Genomic DNA, 23,172 nt, shown 5'->3' with positions numbered 1-23,172 from the left:
TAAGTTAATCTTAGAATCAAATTTTTTCAAATCAGCAAGGTAAATTTGGAAAGCTACTTTAAGTACTTATACCTGTTTTCTTCTAGTTTAAAGTTCTAAACATAACTATTGGAAAGAGAACGATCAAAAATGCATCTCTGAAATTGTGTGTGTGTTTGTTTTATTGGCACTAGTTTAAGCAACCAACTGGCCAGTCAATGTGATTTCAGTTCTCTCTTTTACAAAATATATGCTTAGTATCTAAATTTAAAACTATTATTACTACTACTAAGTTTTTTACTGTTTTTTTATTATTTTTTTATTATATTTTTAATTATATTTTTTATTTATTTTTTTTTAGTGTTTTGTTTTTTATGTATTTTTTTTTTATTTTTTTTACTACGCTAAGACCTAAGCCCGATTTAATACCTCGGAGGTTTAGATCTTCTTAGTAACTTTTTATTTTATTTTATTTTATTATTTTTTTTTATAATTTTTTTTATCAGAGCTTTAATTTTAAACAATTAACATGGTTGTATAAAATTTTATAAACATCTAGATTGTTTGATTGTAAAAGGTATAATATAAGATTAAAAGGAAATTGTACATTAACTTGAACTAGATTGGTATAGAAATTTGATATTTTAATAAAATGTAAAGGGCATTCTAACAGCATATGTTGTAGATCAGCTAGCTCTCCAATAAACATTCATCATTATCTACAAGTCCTATTTCTCTTTTGTAGACTGGAGTCAGACAGTGATTGGCTCTTATTCGCTAAATCGTTTTGATAAAGCCTCTGTTGGAAACTTGATTAAACCATGTCTTGATGGGAAGTGTAGGCTGGATTTTTTTGTAATACTTTCCTTTGTCTGAATTGTTGTATTGTTCCTGCCATTTCGTCCGTTTGATAGACCTGATAATAGAAATTATGTCTCCCATAGGAAATTGATAGGTTTGCAGAGCGGATTCCTTCATTCTTGCTTTTTTAGCCAGATTATCTACTATTTCGTTGTTTTTTATACCAATGTGTGCTTTTATCCAGCACAATATTATATTTTTGCACGATTTCAAAGCAGCACTGTTCATTGCTATGATGTCACTGATGATATAATTTTCTTCAAAATTATGTACATTATATTTCAGTTTCTTTACAATGCTTTGGCAGACCGTAAATATAACATAATTGAGTTCTTTTTGATTAATACATATTTTATATGCTTCTTTGATTGCAATGAGTTCAGCTGTGAAAATTGTCATTTTATCAGGTAATCTGTTGTTTATTTTGATACTTTTTTGTGGGTAATATATAGCATATCCAACATCCAACTTTTCCTTCCATTTTTGAACCATCCGTATATAATTTCTGATAACTCCCCCAGTTGTTTTGTACACACTGAAGGTGGTCTATTTTAGTAAGGAAGTCTGTCGCACGAATATTACTTAAATGACAGTTAACTGGAGATAAATAATCTTCATAATTTAATTTTCGAGACGAGCTTTGTTCTATTTGATTATCTTTATATAACAGCACATATGTATGTAACTTCCATAAATGTGGCGACTATAGAACCATCTCCTTTATCTCACATGCCAGTAAAATAATGCTACACGCAATCAATGAGATACTGAAAACTTTCCTACAAAGAAAAATACCTCAAGAACAAACTGGATTTATCAAAGGTAGAGGTACTCGAGAATATCTTCTGAGCATAAGACAAATAGAGAAATCTAGTGAATTCAATATCCCACTTATGGCAGATATTAAAGGAGGTAGGTGTACCACAACACTTAATTTCACTTATAACTGGACCATTTTACGAACACACTACTAGAAGAATTAAAGTACTTAAACCACTCTCGACCGAACTCTATCCAGAACAAGGTGTCAGACAAGGATGTATACTGACTCCACTATTCTTTATATATGTGTGGAGCATATTATGAGAAGAGCGCTTGAAGAGTGGGAACAGGTCATCTCAATAAATTGCCGAAAAATAAATAAAAATTAAAACGAAAGCCAGTTGTTCCGTCTGCAGTTAAACATCTCAAAGATAAAGATCATAATAGTGAGTAGACCAGTGAGCTCATACTTATATCTGGGATCATTGATCACAAACACAGTCACTATAGGAAAAAATAAAGCACATGTGATCTAGCAAAAGTCGCCTTATGATAGATGTCCAAAATATGGAAGGACTCTCAAATTTCATCATCATCATCATCATCATCATCATCAGTAGCTCGACAACCCTTTTTGGGTCCTGGCTTGTTCTAGATTTTCCGCCATTCTGTTCTGTTCCTTGCTTTGTTCTTAAAGTTGGTAATCTCAAGTGTTTTCAGATCTTGTTCCACTTGTTCCATGTATCAAGTTTGTGTCTTCCCTTTGACCTTCTCCCTACTGGTGTCTGCCTCATTATATGTTTTGGTGTTTCAGTCTCCAACATCCGTTCAACATGGCCCATCCAGCGCAGAAGTACGATCTATATGGATGTTATGACGTCGGGTTCGTTGTATGCTGCATTTAGTTCAAAATTATATCTTCTGCGCCATACGTCATTTTCTTTCACCCCCTTATATATCTGTTTAAGGATTTTTCGTTCAAACTCTCTCAAATTTCACGAACTCTAAAAATGAGATTGATCAACTGCTTAATATTCCCAATATATACTAACATACGGATGTGGATCTTGGACCCTAAGACAAGCGGAAAAAAGAAAGATAGGTGTCACTGAAATGTTCTGTTGGAGAAAAATATTACGAATTTCATGATCAGACCACAGGATAAATAATTCAATTGTAAATGAGCTAAAAATCAGCAAACAGCTCTCCTGCAAAGTCCATCTCCAACAATTAAAATACTTTGGACATGCTATGACAACATACACCGAAAACATGGAAATACTTATCCAAGGAAAGTTAAAAGGCCGAAGATCATGAGGAAGATCCCAACAAGATTCTTCTTCTTGATGTGCCTATCCGTGACGAATGTTGGTGATCATCATAGCAATCTTCACTTTATCTGCAGCAACGCGGAAAAGCTGGACAGATGTTGTGTTGAATCAGATTCTGAGGTTCTTTAACCAGGATGTTCTTCTTCTTCCTGGACCTCGCTTTCCAAATATTCTTCCTTGCAGGATGGCTTGTCGGAGGGCATATCTGGATTCATTTCGCATAATGTGTTCAAAGTATTCCAACTATCGAATATTTGATGGTGGTTAGTACTAGTGTTGCCCAAATGCAAGACCAAGACGAGACTTAGACATTCTTGGTCTTGGTCTTGCGCCAGTACACCTGGTCTTGGTCTTGGTCTTGGTATTGCGCTCCCGGTCTTGGTCTTGGTCTTGGTATTGCGCTCCCGGTCTTGGTCTTGGTCTTGCAGCAAGAGTCTTGCAAGTCTCGCAGTTGCCTATTAGCCTATTGCATATCTTTGAACAACGTGACAGAGATGTACATTTTAAGCTAGAATATCATAGCCTTAGTAAAGACCAGCCAAATTAATAAATATCTAGACGAGCGGTTCTCAATTTGGGTGCATGTACCACTGGTGGTACATATCATTATTTGCGGTGGTACACAAAACGCAAACACAGCTAAAATCAGCACCACAATTATTATTATTATACTTAATTAGATTACCTAGCTAGATACCTATTTCAGTTAGCTGGTAACAAAAATAATAAAAAGTATTTTGTGGTTCATGACTTAAAAAGATTAAGAATTACTGATCTAGACAACTGATACCGGGTGGAGTTTAAACCCATGATTTAAGTGATCCGTGCCTATGTTCTAACTAACTAAAGTTTATTAGAAACTTATATATTTTATTATATTAATACAGGGTAGCAAAGCCATATCCATGATGAACGGCATTCTGTGAGACCAGACAATATCTAAAGCGAACAAACAGCTCATATACAATAGCATACTTAAAAGTATAATCACATATGGCAGTGAAGTTTGGCCACTGAAACAAAGAACGGAGAAAATGCTACTAGTAACAGAAATGGACTTCTGGAGAAGAGCAGCAGGCAAATCAAGAAGAGATCGATACCAAATGAGAGAATACGATAAATGATGGGAGTCACACATACAATAATTGATGACATAAAAACAAAACAACGAGTATGGTACGGCCATGTACAGAGAATGCCAGATGACAGGATCCCTAAGCAGATTTTGGCATAGACACCACAAGGGAGAAGAAAAAGATGAAGGCCGAGAAGAAGCTGGAGGGAGGGAATTGAAAAAGAACTAGAGGAAAGAGAAATCCCTCCAGGTCTATGGTTAAACAGAGAAGAATGGCGGTTAGGAGTCGGAAGGCGTCGAAGAACGCTGTAAACCGATAGTAATAGTAGTAGTAGTGTATTTTATTATCCAATATAAGCAAATGTAATGTCCAATATAAGCGAAAATATGAGGTTATCGTTGTAATTTCAGTATTTTATTAATGCTAGAATATTCCACAGAGTGATGCTAGCTCTGTGAAAAAACACACTTTTATTGGTACACCCGGTCGACAGTGACAATAATAATTGACCTGATCTAGACAACTGATACCGGGTGGAGTTTAAACCCATGATTTAAGTGATCCGTGCCTATGTTCTAACTAACTAAAGTTTATTAGAAACTTATATATTTTATTATATTAATACAGGGTAGCAAAGCCATATCCATGATGAACGGCATTCTGTGAGACCAGACAATATCTAAAGCGAACAAACAGCTCGTATACAATAGCATACTTAAAAGTATAATCACATATGGCAGTGAAGTTTGGCCACTGAAACAAAGAACGGAGAAAATGCTACTAGTAACAGAAATGGATTTCTGGAGAAGAGCAGCAGGCAAATCAAGAAGAGATCGATACCAAATGAGAGAATACGATAAATGATGGGAGTCACACATACAATAATTGATGACATAAAAACAAAACAACTAGTATGGTACGGCCATGTACAGAGAATGCCAGATGACAGGATCCCTAAGCAGATTTTGGCATAGACACCACAAGGGAGAAGAAAAAGATGAAGGCCGAGAAGAAGCTGGAGGGAGGGAATTGAAAAAGAACTAGAGGAAAGAGAAATCCCTCCAGGTCTATGGTTAAACAGAGAAGAATGGCGGTTAGGAGTCGGAAGGCGTCGAAGAACGCTGTAAACCGATAGTAATAGTAGTAGTAGTGTATTTTATTATCCAATATAAGCAAATGTAATGTCCAATATAAGCGAAAATATGAGGTTATCGTTGTAATTTCAGTATTTTATTAATGCTAGAATATTCCACAGAGTGATGCTAGCTCTGTGAAAAAACACACTTTTATTGGTACACCCGGTCGACAGTGACAATAATAATTGACCTGTCTAGCAACAATAATATTACAGCGATATTTATAAAAATAAGACAACATATTGAAAAAATCACTTACATCGGACAACAGGCTTAGGAAATTCAAGACATTAACAATGACCTGTTTTTAAGGTGGTGAGTAAATTTTTTGGAGAAGTGTATATCGTTAATAATTTCGGTATTTTATTTACACTGTTCCTTTGTCTCGTTATCATATTATTCATACTTTTAGTGTGATCATTCAGTGATCTCATAGCATAGGTCATAGCACATTAAGCAAAAACAATACATAATAGTCTTACTATTCTATATACCGTTTAAATTCCTAGAAAACTAATAATGACAAAAATGAATTACTTATTAGGTATATTTTTTATCAGCAAGGTGACATATTTTTAAAAAGTTTGGATACGATATTTGATATTACTATCGGCGTCGCAAAGCAAGAATGTTATGTTATGATTAGAAGGCGACTATTCTCATAATAGGTCTGGATCCCGCGTATGAAAAAAAAGTTGATTAATAGCAAGCTGAAAATTTGTTAAGAGCTTAAGGGTGTCTAGTCGGACAAAGTTTGATATATGGGAACACTGGAACAGCGGAAGTTTTAATTGTGGAACAGGTTAAAAATTTGGAACGGTCAGACCACGAAAACGTCACATGTATTTTGTCCGACAGAACTTCCAATTGATTTGTTACCCTTTCATTAAACTCTCATGCAAAAATTAGACTGCTATTTATCACCTGTCATAATAGGTCTGGATCCCGCGTATGAAAAAAAGTTAATTAATAGCAAGCTGAAAATTTGTTAATAGCTTAAGGGTGTCTAGTCGGGCAAAATTTGATATATGAGAACACTGGAACAGGGGAAGTTTTAATTGTGGAACAGCTTCAAAATTTGGAACGGTGAGACCACGAAAACGGCACATGTATTTTGTCCGACAGAACAGACTTAAACTCTTCGAACAGAGATTAAACTCTCATGCAAAAATCAGACTGCTATTTATCACCAAATGGGAGTTTTAATGAGTGGAACATGTAGAATATGTCAAATGACAGGAATTATGACAGGTGATAAATAGCAGTCTGATTTTTGCATGAGAGTTTAATCTCTGTTCGGAGAGTTTAAGTCTGTTCTATCGGACAAAATAAATGTGCCGTTTTCGTGGTGTGACCATAGAGGTATATATTAACATAGAGGGAGCCTACCTTCCGCGCTTCCTGACGACAAGATCTCATGGACTGGTTTACTGCATCTCTTTCTAACACATTGTATCGAAAATCTATGATGACATTCAGTGTGAATATAGGCACGGAAGAGGAGGACAACTGTAGCAGCTTTACTGTGGCTTTACTATGCGTAAGAGTGAAACAGCACTAATCCAAATAAAAAAGATGGTGTCGTCACTTCGCTCTGAAAGACACTCTCTCTATGCTAATATATAACTCTATGGGTGTGACCGTTATAAATTTTTAACCTGTTCCACAATTAAAACTGCCCCTGTTCCAGTGTTCCCATATATCAGAGTTTATCCGACTAGACACCCTTAAGCTATTAACAAATTTTCAGCTTGCTATTAATAAAATTTTTTTTATACGCGGGATCCATACCTATAATTCCTGTCATTTGACATTAGTGTTCTACTCATTACATACAGTGTTCCACTCATTATCATGCCCATTTGGTGATAACTCGTGGTCTGACCGTTCCAAATTTCTAAACTGTTCCACAATTAAAACTTCCCCTGTTCCAGTGTTCCCATATATCAAAGTTTGTCCGACTAGACACCTTTAAGCTATTAACAAATTTTCAGCTTCTTATTATTCAACTTTTTTTTCATACGCGGGATCCAGACCTATAACCCGGACAACTAATTTCAGAGAAGTCGTCTGATGGGAAGGAAAATACAAAATATCTTATTTTTACATTGTAATAATGACCTGAGTACGTGTCAAATGTGTCAAGTGTTCTTTAAATGGATATTTTGACTCGTTATGTATGTTTATGGTATTGTTCGTAGTGAACATAAGTCCAATTTTACAATTTTTGTTAAAATTTTTTTTTGTTTCTCATAAAATATGTAAGAATATAGCCGAACTAATATACATACTCCCTAAAACGACCCTCAGTTCTATTTGCTAGACGCAAGAGTCTCGCAGGCTGTCTTGTTCTTGCTCAAGTCTTGCACGGTAAGTCTTGGTCTTGGTCTTGCTAAAATTAGGCGGTCTTGGTCTTGGTCTTGGTCTTGCGAAAACGCAAGAACAAGACCAAGACTGCAAGACCAAGACCGATTTTGGGCAACACTAGTTAGTACTTCTAGGTTCTTCCCCATTCTTCTAAGAATTTCCTCATTTGTGACCCGATCAGTCCATGGGATCCCAACAAGATGGATCGACCAAATTACAAGAATATGCAAAAGACCTATGCATGAGTTAAAAGAAGTCACCACAGACAGATAGAGATCTTCGAAAACAGAGATCTGAAATCTTTCAATTTGCTGCGCAATTTTCTTTGCGTAATAATCTTCTACAAGGTATTATAAAGTTTATTATTATTAGAAAAAATTAAGAAAAAAAAGATGAATGAAATCGGTAGTCTATTGACAGTTTCCGAAGAAATTATTATATTTTTTCAATACAGAATCATAGAAGGATTTCGAAACTAATATCATTTGTAAACAAAATTTAAAACCCACAGTATGGTGGAGATATGTAGATGATGTGTTTTCAATATGGCCTCATAGATGAGAATTGTTGGATACATTCCTAAATATTATAAACGATCAAGAAGAGACAATAGAATTTACAATGGAAAAGGAATATAATAACACCATACCTTTCCTCGATGTTTTAGTCTCAAAGAAGGATACTGAATATAGTGTATAGAAAACCAACATACATCAACAGATATCTTAATTACAAATCAAATCACAACATCAACGTTAAAAAGGGAATCATTAAATCCCTATATGATAGAGCCAAAATTACTTGTTCTAACGAAAATTCATTCTTAGAAGAAAAACATTGTTAGCATCTGTTTTATTAAAGAATGATTATCATTTATCGTTTATAAATAAGCAATTGTCAAAATTGGATCGGATGGAACAGAATAACTTAGAACGGGATCCTATAGCATTCACAAGAAATAATACGAGGAAAATATCAATACCATATATAAAAGGACTATCCAAGAAACTTACAACGATAGGAAATAAATTCAACATTTCAACAACATTCAAAACAACAAACACATTGAGATCTATTCTATCTAAAACTAAACCTAACAATGAACAAGAAAGAACAAAGAATTGTATTTATAAAATGCCTTGTGAATGCGAACAATTTTATTTAGGTGAAACATCAAGACCATTAAACGTTAGAATAAATGAACATCAGTCTTATATTAAAAATAGAGAATTTGATACATCTCAAATATGTCAACACGCATGGGATAATGAACATAGAGTTCAGTGGAGAGACTCAAGTATAGTCCTGAATGAAACAGATAGTAAAAAGAGGAAAATCAAAGAAGCGGCTCTAATTATGTTAAATGAAACTAATTGTGTCGCAAATCATCCCTCGGTAGAATGCAGTAGGATGTGCTTACCCATAGTAAAAGAGGAAGTCAATAGAAAGAAAATACCACAGTTAGTATTCAATAATTAGTAAGTCAATAACATATCGAATTAAGTAGTACATAATATGTTGTATTTTAGTATTATTTATATATCTATGTATTATTAATATTATTTATAATTTAAAATAACATATGTACATATTAAGGTCAGAATTTGGTATTAGAGAGTATGGTTTTGAGAGTAAACTAAAGTATACTTTCGATGTCGGGATAGTATCACGAGGTTTTTGGCTGGTTTTCCCTCGTGATTTACTATGGAATCTCTAACGCGAGAATTTTACTGTCACCGTTGCATATGGTTGTCTTTTTAAAGACAGATCACATGCTATGATTTTTTTGTGACGGATATTCTTGAGTTAGGCTGATTTCATGTAATCGAATGAACTATCTTTCAGTAAAGTCGTCCTAGGAACGCAACTCATAAATATTGGCAATATCATTTTAAAATCTTCTACTTTAAAATGTATAATATATGTCTGATTTGCCGATATAAACAAGTCAGATTTAAATAAATTATTACAAGAATTTTTTACTAAGCAACAACATTTTTGTTTAATATATTAATATTTTGTATTTTGACAACGACGTCCGATTTGGACGTCGAATCGTTAATAAAATCATTTTTTAGTTAAATTGTGGCTTATTTCCCATTAAAAATAGTTAATTACAAAAATGAAACAAGAAAATAGCTTCAGAACAACATTAAGAATCATAGAAGGCTGCACATACAACTAAACGTAGCTATATGAGAAAATAAAAAAAAATATGTGCCAGTCAAGGTGTAACAACTAGCTGATGATTTTCTGTTGGAGTGAATGAAAAGGGAGTGGTAAACTCCAACAGAAGTAGTAAAGAAGAAGATCTACTTAATGTAGCCAAAGGACAAAAATGTGTGGCTTCTCCGTTGAAGAAGCTGGAGTAACTAAAATACAACTTTGTAGTAGTATTTGTATGGAAGGATGCCAAGACAAAGAATATCGAATTGATACAGGACTAGAGATGAGAAATCATTAATAGATAGATATAACTTGAATGGCTAGCTAAATATGTATGAGAAGGGCCACTTGACACTCAAGGAAGGATTCGGCCAATTTGCACGGCTATTTTTGGCCAGACAATAGATTAAAGGAAGTGACAATGATGGCTCGAAAAGAAGATATGAAGATAATGTTCAGAAAATAGATAGAGTAAATATAATAATATACTGAAAATAGAATGAATTTTTGGGCGCCAGAAGAAGGATAACTAGGTTAACGCTCTTCCAGGTATTCTACGCTGCTATAGAGTATGTTAAATTTGTAGTACAAGTATGTGAAAAGTTATTAAAGATTATTAAATTATAAAATATACTACTAAAAATAAAGGAGTAATAAGAAAAAAAAATCACAATAAATGTATATTTATTGAATGTAACTACTAGATCTTTTTAACAATCTCTGAGTTAGGACAAGTAACTAGTGTGTAACTCTAACATGACAGGAAAAAGTGATACTAGTGAAAGTCAATTACAAAATCATCATACAACTATGATCTAAGAATACTCTTTATAAGGTTAGAAAAACTGACTACGGGTACCTCTAATACAGGAAGTACAACTTACAACTAGGTTAGTAGAACCCTCACCAAATAATAATTGTACGTTTATAATACGTACACCTTAATTAAATACTACCTGATACTATATATAACATATAAATACCTCACTGTGAGTGGGACAGGCACAAGCCTTATTGAATAAATAAACTTACGAGTGGATACACAGATCCTTTTCCTAACTCGTGGTTTATAATAGTAATAATAACAAGTGAAACCAAAAACTAATCTGAGGGATTAGAATCCAGAAGTTCATATGAATTTAATAAATTAAAGTTAAAGTTAAATAAAGTTAATAAGTTAAAGTTAAGTAAAGTTAATAAGTTCAAGTTAAATAAAGTTAATAATTACAATTTTGACTAATATGTGAAGTTAATTTTTAAAAATTTAATTAAACATATACTAAAATAATGGAATGAGTTTAAATAATTATACAAAAGTGGAACACAGCCTAAAAATAATCAAGATAAGAGTACCGACTACTATTATCAGGGAAAATATCTGAGCTCAGAAATTTATACCTTTATAGATTGCAGAGTGTTGGGGAACGCTATCAATTAAATATTATGTTGTAAAGAAAAAAAAACCTATAAAAAATATAAAGCAGGAAAAATGTGTGTGCAATTGAACTATAAAAAAAAATGTACTAAATATCACAAAACCAGTCTGTCTTTAATAAGAGCACAGTAAATGTTCCCAAACAAACCACTCTTTCCTAATCTTGAAGTTGATGTAATGAGCACCCAAGGGTGCTAACTCTCGCTAGCAGCTGTCCTGCTGGAGGTACAGGAGAGGAAGACTGGTAGAAAGCAGCTGAAGGTACTCAAAACTGTTGGAAAGCAGCTGGAGGTACTCAAAAAAAGAAAATGTGGAAATAATCCAGGCTGGTCGCCTATTGATTGTTTCTCTCTGTGTGGTCTGGCCTTGGTGTTGTTGTAGGGTGGCTTTAAGATTTCATGGTAGGTGCTAAAAAAAACACAGTGTGGTGTTACTACCAATCTACCAATGTCAAAAAAAAGAAGCAAGAGGTACGAGGAGGTGTTTTTATTCCTATGGGAATAAGAAGAAATAGGTCATTAAGTCCAAAAACTTGAATGACTAGACAGCTTGACCTTTTATCAGGTTGCTATCAGATGACCTTGGTCAAATAACACAAGTAATTTCCAATTGAAATACAAAATATAATTACTGTGAAAGAATATTTTATTATAATATATACACCGGTATATAGATATATTATACAAGGATGAAATATAGTAAGACTAAGCGATGGATACTTATTTGATCATCGTTCAAAAGATAGGAGTTCTGTAGACTTGAAAGGAATATAAAAAATGGAGTTTAAATTAGCTCTATTTTCCAACTGGAAGCACAAATTAACAACGAATATTGAATTATCTCTAGATGAGTTTGATCCATGAAAATAAAACATAAAAACCATGAAAATAGACTATGTGAAACTTAGTTAGCAAATGTCAAGGACTTCCAAAATGGCTGAATAAAATACTTAATAAAATGTGTATTTACCGGGGTAGAACTCATTGGATATAGTATGCTCTAAAATTCTTCAAATCCACTGCTGCTGGATAACTTCACTATACTTTTATTGTAATATTTAATCAATTTGGAACTGAGAATTAGAGGTGAATAATTGAGTCTAATGACCCCGCACACTACGATTCAGACCGAACACTCGAGAAACAATGGCAATCCAAGGCTCACGTTCACAGCTGAATCCTTCGTACCCCTCGACTAAGCATTGGCTGTCAAAGTGGGGAAACCAATGTTGCCACGTTTTAAATGTGACGTCATCAAGCATTTAAAAATTCTGAGATGGGTTTAAGTTCTATTTGAATAAACATTGAAAGAAAATAATTCTGAAAATAATTAAATAATATTTTGGATAGTTAAATAATATCTTCCCATCAATAATCGATTCTATAAGGGGCGGAACGTCACATTCCCTTTCAACCACCAGAAAAAAAAATTTTATTTAAAAAAAATTTTTTTTTTTTTTTTTTTTTTTTTTTTTTTTTTCAAAATATTAAACTAGAGTAGTAGTGCTTAGTGTATCATTCCCCGTTGATTCGCAAGATTACAAATAATCACCACTAATAATCAAGGGAAAGTAGGATGGTCACTGCAGCAAATAACGGAAATTGCAAAATATGACCCGAAGTCCTAGTAAAAGTGCTAAAGATGAGACATAATTTATAATGACAAATAAGTGTCGAATTGGCAGTAAATCCAAAGTTGAACTATCCATGGACATCAGATTTATAAGGAGTATATCCAAGGACGAACAACCAGGCAAAGGTGAGAGCCAATTCATACCATAACGCAAGTACATATACTAAAGTCACCAATGAAATCAATAACTATAATAAGTGAAGAATCAAACACTCAATCCTAAATTGGACTAGCAATGGACACCAGATTCGTAATAGCATATCCAGAGAAGAACAACTAGGAATATTTATAGAATAATTTTCACCAATACCAACTAATATAAATAGTGAACATACCAAAGGAATGCAAACACATTAACCAAAATAAATGTGGAATCAGACACTCAATCCAAAGTCAGACTATCAATGGACAACAGATTCACAAAAGCATATCCAATGAAGAACGACCAGGAAGATTTATGGACCAATTCACATCCATACTAAATCATATAAATAAATTAGGTCTACGTACACCCACATCCGGTAATACGAACCTATACAACCAAATAAACAAAATAAGTGAAGAATCGGACACTTAATCCAAAATCGGACTAGCAATGGACACCAGATTTATAGGAGCATATCCAAAGAAGAACGATCAGGAAGATTTATGGACCAATTCTCACTAATACTAAATAACTAACTAAATTAGCTCTAGATCTACCCTCATCCGGTAATATGAGCCTATCGAAACTAAATAGTAAAAATAAAGGATGAACTTATAAGTTCTATGACTCCATGGTAAATACAAAATATGACGGGAACGAGCTCCCAATCTTTCATAAGACTGTATATTCATGTGAACATACATAGGATTATCCAGGAGATATTCCTGAATCTAAGCAACAATTAATGCCTAAGGAAAGAAGAGGGAATCTACTAAAAAGAAAATCAATAATTTGTCCCAGTGGGTTAATCACTAACATTACGACTCTACGTCTATGGAAAGTCAAGCATCTATATACTATGAACTAAGAGACATAAAATAAGCAAACTAGACTTCCCTATTATCGTGTGAAAATGTGCCTGGAATATTTGGAACAATTGCACAAGAATGGTTAGGAAGTGTTGTACACCATTTCCCAACCAGAAATATTATCATGGATAAACATCTGCCTACTCTGACAAGAAAGACATGGATTACGAAATCGGATAGCAGTGATCAGTTGCTGAACTTCGAACCCACGTATTCACCAACTTTGAGCATTAACAGACTAGTTCATAAGAAGAAATATGAAGGACTCAAGAATTCATTTATAAATCAAAATTCCAAATTCATTCCAGAATCATCCTGTGGAGGAAGTAAGAATCCGAATTAATATAAAGTATTTAAGGTACCTGTGACAAATATCAATAAAGTAACCCAATAACAAATTAACAACCACAACTTCTTTCCAATATGGCAAATCCAATGACATGATATAAAAACAATAAAAAAAATAATAGGTATGTAATCAAATATCCAAGATATAACACATAATCTAAGATATGGTAGTGTAACATAGCTCCATCTATATTAAGCAAGAATACTTGTATGAGCCCACACATCCAAATATCTTAATATATAATAATCAACAGCCCTTTTATTCTGAGAGGTTGAGTACAAAACTAAGAGTACAAGTGGAGGTTATTAACTTGGTAATACTACTGGCTGGATTAGTATTTGAGAATATTTGTCGATAATGACTCAAATGCAATCTATAATACAAAACAATAATAATAAACTCATACAAGCGGTATTACACAAGAATTCGGTACCTAATAACTAATACGTGAGAAATCATCAAGCCATGCCGAAGGATAAAAATTGCTATGGTCAGGCATTATCTGGTGATTAACAATTTAAACTAAAATACTATACCATAATAAAACTAATTAAAGGCAAACACAGGAAGATATTAGCTTAAACAACCCTGTTAAGCTAATCTTCTTCCGATGAAGTTGAAGAATCCACATCGTCCATGGTGTTGTCAGGCAGTAAATCCTTTACATGAAATTGACCAATTCGCTTATTAGTCGAATTGTCCTTTAATTCATAAATCAAAGGAGATATTACCCTTGAGACAGTACATGGGACATATTTCTGGCAAAACTTTGCAGAAATGGCATCACCCTTATTGGATTTGACAAAATTGCGCTTTAAGACTCGATCACCAACAAAGAATCGCAGATCTCGTTTCCTCAAATTATAGTGCTGCTGGTTCCTTAGGTAAGAAGTTTTTAACTTCTTCCTAATGTCTGCGAAAATATGAGGTAACGTCTGGAGATCATCTAAGCGATGAAGTTTCTCAGATATTTGAGGAAGATTTTCGGAATTGTCTGAAATTACACCAAAATAATCACCTGATAAAGCCACATTCCTACCAAAATTCAAATATGCTGGAGAGCACTGGGTAACTTCATGGACAGAAGTCCTTATGGCTTGAGCTATGGAATGAATATATTGATCCCAAGCTCTGTGATCAGGGTAAGTATAGGACCTTAGAGCTGTGACAATACTGCGATTTACTCTCTCAGTATGATTTGCTTGTGGATGGTAGGCAGCATTATAAAAGGTCTTTTGAACCTTATATTTAGCTAGAAGATCTTTAAAGGCCTTCGATACAAACTGAGGACCGTTGTCACATGACACAATTTGAGGAACACCATACACCAAAAAGACTTGTTCCTCCAAATATTTTAAAATTGCTGGAGTTGTGGCCTGGCGAAGGGGACAAACTAAAGGAAATTTAGTGAAATAATCCACAACTACCAGGCAATAGGTATTACCCTTGTAACTCCGAGGATAAGGTCCAATGAGATCCATTGAGATCATCTGCCAAGGAAAATTTATGTTCCTGAAGGAACCCATAAGTCCAGCCTGTGGTAGGTTACTTGGTTTACAAGTAGCACAAACCATGCATTTAGAAATGTACCTTTTTATAGACTTCCGCATACCAGGCCAATAATATAATTCGGCAATACGGTGATAAGTCTTATAAAAACCAAAATGACCCGCCGTAACTTCATCATGAAACATATGCAGAATATTTTCCCTATTTGGCGTAGGTACAACTATTTTCCACTCCGACATATTGGATAAGGACTCTATCGGACTTAAGATGTGTTTGTACAGAATATTATTCTCTACCTTAAAATCAGGATATTTTTGTGGGTCTTGAGTGACCCTATCAATCATATTCTGATACCACATATCAGGACTTAAAGAGGACAGATCTAGGACATTAATATCATGGACACGTGAAAGAGCATCTGCGACCACTACCCCGTTTGCCTTTCTATGGACAATCTTATATGAATAGGCAGCCAGTTTGCATATCCATCGAGAAAGCCTCTGTGAAGGGTTTTTCATACTATGAAGCCATACTAAGGAACTATGATCAGTAATTATAGTGAAATTACGACCTTCCAGATAATAACGAAAAGCTTCTAACCCATGGATGATAGCTAAGAGTTCTTTCTCCGTAGTTGAATAGTTTTTCTGGGCCTTGTTCAACTTCTTACTAGTGTACGCTATGGGGTGTTCGGAGCCATCTTTCAACTGAAATAATACGCCTCCAGAAGCTGTATTAGAGCAATCTGTCATTAGATAAAAATGCTCATCAAAATTAGGTGACATCATAACCGGAGCGCTCGTTAAAGCATTTTTAACGCGCCTAAAAGCTTCGTCAGCCTCAGGAGTCCAAGTAATGGTCTGTCCCTTTTTCCTGTTCTTCAAAAGATCAGTAAGAGGTGACAACAAAGTGGAGTAGGACGGTACAAATCGCCGATAATAGCCACACATTCCCAATATCCTACGGACTTGGGTGGTGGTCTTTGGTATAGGAAAATTTTTGATAGCAACTATTTTCTCAGGATCAGTCCTCAGCCCCTGGTTATCCACAACATAACCCAAGAACTTAAGACTAGGGCGACAAAACTGACATTTATCCAGATTGACCGTTAGATTAGCTTCCTTAAGACGTAAAAATAACTTATCTAAAATTTCCATATGAAGGGAAAAATCAGGAGTGACAACCAAAATATCGTCTAAATAATAGAAAACATAGGGCTCTAACGGTGGACCAATGACTAAATCCATCAGACGACACATTGTCTGAGGAGCAGAAACAAGACCGAAAGGCATGGTGACAAACTGGAATAATCCTTTACCACTGACAGCAAAAGCAGTATACTTCTTGCTCTCTTCACTCAGTGGGATCTGTAGGAAGGCCTTAGACAAATCAATAGAAGAGATGTATTTGGCATTCTGAAGTTTGCTCAAAATCACATCTATTCTGGGGATAGGATAAGCATCCCTGTTAGTTGTGATACTGTTTAGTTTTCGACCGTCAAAGCAGATCCTGAAGGATCCATCCTTCTTCTTCGTTAACCAGAGCGGAGAACAGTAGGACGATGTTGAAGGTTCTATGATATTTAAAGCAAGCATCGAATCTACTTCCTTTTCTAAATCTGCCTGCCAGGCTTGAGGTATGGGGTACTGATATAATCTGAAAGGAGTGGGATTTCCCACTTCGATAGTGTGAGAGATTAACGACGTACGACCTAGTTTGTCTTTTGAAGAAAGAGTAGTAAATTTAGAGATCATACTCTCTAATTGCCTTTGTTCAGAGCTTGATAAACTAGCAAAATCGTGAATAGCACTAAGGGTAGATAAATTAAATTCAGATATGGAAAAAGAAAAATCAGAACAACTTAAGGTACTATTGAAAGCATTGAAAAAGTCCATACCTAAAATTATAGAATTCTGCACGGAAGGAATAACATAAAATGTAATTTCCCTACATAAATCTGCCACTGTGATTTTAATTTGGAGTTTGCCCGTAATGGACTGAACTGTACCATCTGCAGTAGATACTTGCAAAGATGAAATGGGCATAATGGGAATACTAGAATTTTTCAATAAATTTAACGAATGTGCCCCTATCAATGAAATATTAGAGCCACTATCTAACAAAGCTAAACACGATTGTCCTAAAATTTGAATAGGAAGATATGGCCTATTATCATTTTGTTTCCTAACTAATAACGAATTAATATCTAGATCTAAAGTATTTGGTTGTCTACAACCGTTATATGGAACTAACCCAGACGTATCATCATCATTAACAAAACTAGAATCTAATATAGATAATGGAACCACATTACTATCACAATTATTATTGTTACGTTGAACACTACCAATCAAAGAAGCGTTTGTAAATGACCATCTGTGATCATTTGAATCAAGCGAATCTAACGTATTATCTATAGAAATAAATTTCTGGTTTAATTTTGTTTTGTGGTGTGTGCTGCTTTCTTGAACGACACCCCTTTCCCTTTTCGTGAAGATGGGTTTGGGTTGCTGGATGTGCTTGGTCCAGCAGTTTCGTTTGACGATGGGGTTTGATTCCCTGATTGGATGTTGGACGGAGAAACGTTCAGGGGACGGACCTCCGACGTGTCGTTTCCCGAACACTTAGAACAGTTTCTTTTAAGGGTGTTCTCTCGGCCACAACCATGGCAGAAAATACGATTTTGAGGAATCCCACAATTGTAAAATGGGTGACCAGGCTGATCACAATTCCAGCAGACAAGAGAACTAACAACCGAAACATTATGTTCATGACCCTTATTTAGCCAAGAACGTTGCCTAAAGGAAGTTGGCTGAGAAGAAGAGTTAGAAGAGGATCGAGATGTGGATGGAGGTTGAGAAGACCAGGATAACGTTTCCTCCAAACGTTTGCATTTTATAGTAAGGTCATCAATGTTCTGAATGTCCATAAGAGCTAATTGTTGATGATAAAAGGGCAATAGACATTTAAGGATGATTTTAATTTTAGCTAAATCTGACAAAGGAGTGTCTAAACGACTACACATACCTAATATAGTATTAATAAACATAGTAACAGATTCCCCAGGTTTCTGCTTATGATTCTTAATTTGATCTAATAAATCATCCTGGAATGAATACGGAAGAAAATCCGACTTCAACTTTTTAATCAGATCAGACCAACAAGAAAAATTACCCCTGTTATTCATAAACCATGTAAAAGCGGTCCCGGTGAACAACTCAGCAGAAGCAGCAAACAAATCCTCTTCAGAAACACCTCTAGATATTCGAAGACATTCAACCCTTTCTAAAAATGACATCACATCAGTGTGCTGTTTTTCACCTGAAAATGAAATACCCCATTTGTGTACTTGAACAGGTTTGGAGTACGTAAAGCTAGGTACATTGACTGAAGCATTAGGAGTAGAGGTAGCAATGGGATTAACTCTAGAATCAAGTTCACCCTCTAGTGTTAATATTTTAAGAGAAACAGACCTCTTGAACGGTTCCTGTTCTTCAGAAGGACAGTGTAGCAAGTGTACACGGGCAGAAATATGGCCTAGACGAGATGTTAATCGCGCATACTCTGTATCCTTTACAGTTCCCCTAAACTTTTCGATTTTTTTAGACAAGCTGTCCAATGTTTCAGTGATTCCTTTTTGTTGTTCCTCAAAAGGAAGGGATACAGCTGAAATTTGGAGAAAACTTCTATTGCCAGCTTCTTGTTTCAAAGCACCTCTCAAAAGATTGCGTTTTTTATCGACAGTTGTCGACTCCTCTGGCATTATGTCCCGAATCTTTAATTCATAATCCAATTCATCCACCAGAAGATGTTCAGCTTTAAAAGCACACATGATGAGAGCAAAGTTATTGACAAATAGTCCAAAGAACAGAAATATGAAAAATATGAAAATATGAAAGTTTGCACGCAAAATATATATAATATAAACCGAGAAAATATCAGCAACACACCAACAAAATCAAAATAGCCAGCAAAAAAAAAAAAATATATATATAATGCAGTATATAATCTAATAAATAAGATCAAATAAATATATAAGATCAAATAAATGGATAAATAATCCAATAAATATTGTATACTCAAGTAAACCTACTACCTAAATACTGGAAGTAAATTTTTTTATTTATATGTAACTTACCACCACTCTAGAAAAAATATATATCTATAATAATAATAATAATAATCAACACTTAGTTGTACCTCCAACTATACCACTATTGACTGAAGAAATAAAATTGTTATATGAATTATATTATTAATAGCAATATTAAATATAAGTTCCCAATAAAAATTCAAAATCTAACCCAGAATGTAAGCTGCACAAACATATACTATAATGAGGTCCCAAAATATAAACAAAAATCAAAACAGCGTTTAAGAATACCTGATATGTATCAGAAATTAAAAATAAAATAAATAAGTAACAATATGTGTATAGGATACCAAACGGAAATAACAAAGAGATTTCAGATAAAAGAGAAGAATTGACCTAAATGAATACTGTCTCAGACCAAAAATAAAGCCACCACGTTGGAAAGCCGATGTAACAACTAGCTGATGATTTTCTGTTGGAGTGAATGAAAAGGGAGTGGTAAACTCCAACAGAAGTAGTAAAGAAGAAGATCTACTTAATGTAGCCAAAGGACAAAAATGTGTGGCTTCTCCGTTGAAGAAGCTGGAGTAACTAAAATACAACTTTGTAGTAGTATTTGTATGGAAGGATGCCAAGACAAAGAATATCGAATTGATACAGGACTAGAGATGAGAAATCATTAATAGATAGATATAACTTGAATGGCTAGCTAAATATGTATGAGAAGGGCCACTTGACACTCAAGGAAGGATTCGGCCAATTTGCACGGCTATTTTTGGCCAGACAATAGATTAAAGGAAGTGACAATGATGGCTCGAAAAGAAGATATGAAGATAATGTTCAGAAAATAGATAGAGTAAATATAATAATATACTGAAAATAGAATGAATTTTTGGGCGCCAGAAGAAGGATAACTAGGTTAACGCTCTTCCAGGTATTCTACGCTGCTATAGAGTATGTTAAATTTGTAGTACAAGTATGTGAAAAGTTATTAAAGATTATTAAATTATAAAATATACTACTAAAAATAAAGGAGTAATAAGAAAAAAAAATCACAATAAATGTATATTTATTGAATGTAACTACTAGATCTTTTTAACAATCTCTGAGTTAGGACAAGTAACTAGTGTGTAACTCTAACATGACAGGAAAAAGTGATACTAGTGAAAGTCAATTACAAAATCATCATACAACTATGATCTAAGAATACTCTTTATAAGGTTAGAAAAACTGACTACGGGTACCTCTAATACAGGAAGTACAACTTACAACTAGGTTAGTAGAACCCTCACCAAATAATAATTGTACGTTTATAATACGTACACCTTAATTAAATACTACCTGATACTATATATAACATATAAATACCTCACTGTGAGTGGGACAGGCACAAGCCTTATTGAATAAATAAACTTACGAGTGGATACACAGATCCTTTTCCTAACTCGTGGTTTATAATAGTAATAATAACAAGTGAAACCAAAAACTAATCTGAGGGATTAGAATCCAGAAGTTCATATGAATTTAATAAATTAAAGTTAAAGTTAAATAAAGTTAATAAGTTAAAGTTAAGTAAAGTTAATAAGTTCAAGTTAAATAAAGTTAATAATTACAATTTTGACTAATATGTGAAGTTAATTTTTAAAAATTTAATTAAACATATACTAAAATAATGGAATGAGTTTAAATAATTATACAAAAGTGGAACACAGCCTAAAAATAATCAAGATAAGAGTACCGACTACTATTATCAGGGAAAATATCTGAGCTCAGAAATTTATACCTTTATAGATTGCAGAGTGTTGGGGAACGCTATCAATTAAATATTATGTTGTAAAGAAAAAAAAACCTATAAAAAATATAAAGCAGGAAAAATGTGTGTGCAATTGAACTATAAAAAAAAATGTACTAAATATCACAAAACCAGTCTGTCTTTAATAAGAGCACAGTAAATGTTCCCAAACAAACCACTCTTTCCTAATCTTGAAGTTGATGTAATGAGCACCCAAGGGTGCTAACTCTCGCTAGCAGCTGTCCTGCTGGAGGTACAGGAGAGGAAGACTGGTAGAAAGCAGCTGAAGGTACTCAAAACTGTTGGAAAGCAGCTGGAGGTACTCAAAAAAAGAAAATGTGGAAATAATCCAGGCTGGTCGCCTATTGATTGTTTCTCTCTGTGTGGTCTGGCCTTGGTGTTGTTGTAGGGTGGCTTTAAGATTTCATGGTAGGTGCTAAAAAAAACACAGTGTGGTGTTACTACCAATCTACCAATGTCAAAAAAAAGAAGCAAGAGGTACGAGGAGGTGTTTTTATTCCTATGGGAATAAGAAGAAATAGGTCATTAAGTCCAAAAACTTGAATGACTAGACAGCTTGACCTTTTATCAGGTTGCTATCAGATGACCTTGGTCAAATAACACAAGTAATTTCCAATTGAAATACAAAATATAATTACTGTGAAAGAATATTTTATTATAATATATACACCGGTATATAGATATATTATACAAGGATGAAATATAGTAAGACTAAGCGATGGATACTTATTTGATCATCGTTCAAAAGATAGGAGTTCTGTAGACTTGAAAGGAATATAAAAAATGGAGTTTAAATTAGCTCTATTTTCCAACTGGAAGCACAAATTAACAACGAATATTGAATTATCTCTAGATGAGTTTGATCCATGAAAATAAAACATAAAAACCATGAAAATAGACTATGTGAAACTTAGTTAGCAAATGTCAAGGACTTCCAAAATGGCTGAATAAAATACTTAATAAAATGTGTATTTACCGGGGTAGAACTCATTGGATATAGTATGCTCTAAAATTCTTCAAATCCACTGCTGCTGGATAACTTCACTATACTTTTATTGTAATATTTAATCAATTTGGAACTGAGAATTAGAGGTGAATAATTGAGTCTAATGACCCCGCACACTACGATTCAGACCGAACACTCGAGAAACAATGGCAATCCAAGGCTCACGTTCACAGCTGAATCCTTCGTACCCCTCGACTAAGCATTGGCTGTCAAAGTGGGGAAACCAATGTTGCCACGTTTTAAATGTGACGTCATCAAGCATTTAAAAATTCTGAGATGGGTTTAAGTTCTATTTGAATAAACATTGAAAGAAAATAATTCTGAAAATAATTAAATAATATTTTGGATAGTTAAATAATATCTTCCCATCAATAATCGATTCTATAAGGGGCGGAACGTCACAAAGGCTAGATTGTAATAATGAGCATTATTAATATCAGATATTACCTAACATATTGTTTTCTCTAGCTAGGTCTTTTGGATATACAGGAAAATTCTTTTTTTAAAAAAGGAAGTTGTTTTTGAGATTTTTCTTTTGAATTAAATTGCGTCACGTTTCCAATTCAACGTCCCAGATGAAAGCTTTGTAGAAATGTTTAATTTATTAAAATTTAATTTTTCTCTTTTTGCTTGAAGATCTTTT

At 34.0% G+C, this 23,172-nt stretch overlaps 1 protein-coding gene across 1 annotated transcript; it reads right to left on the bottom strand.

Annotated features, from left to right (window-relative positions):
• Positions 1-18,020: 18,020 nt before the first annotated feature.
• On the bottom strand, positions 18,021-22,929 carry LOC126888320 (uncharacterized). Its single transcript, XM_050656456.1, has 2 exons — positions 22,500-22,929; positions 18,021-21,938 (listed from the first exon to the last, which is right to left on the bottom strand). The coding sequence occupies exon 2, from the start codon at positions 19,447-19,449 to the stop codon at positions 18,052-18,054; it is 1,398 nt and encodes a 465-aa protein (XP_050512413.1). The 5' UTR covers positions 19,450-21,938; positions 22,500-22,929; the 3' UTR covers positions 18,021-18,051.
• Between the last annotated feature and the right edge of the window lie 243 nt (positions 22,930-23,172).

This window comes from Diabrotica virgifera, chromosome 7 (genome assembly GCF_917563875.1).
Source record: "Diabrotica virgifera virgifera chromosome 7, PGI_DIABVI_V3a".
Lineage (NCBI taxonomy): Eukaryota > Metazoa > Arthropoda > Insecta > Coleoptera > Chrysomelidae > Diabrotica > Diabrotica virgifera.
The sequence above is the reverse complement of the archived record's forward strand: the minus strand, read 5'-3'. Positions and strand labels throughout refer to the sequence as shown.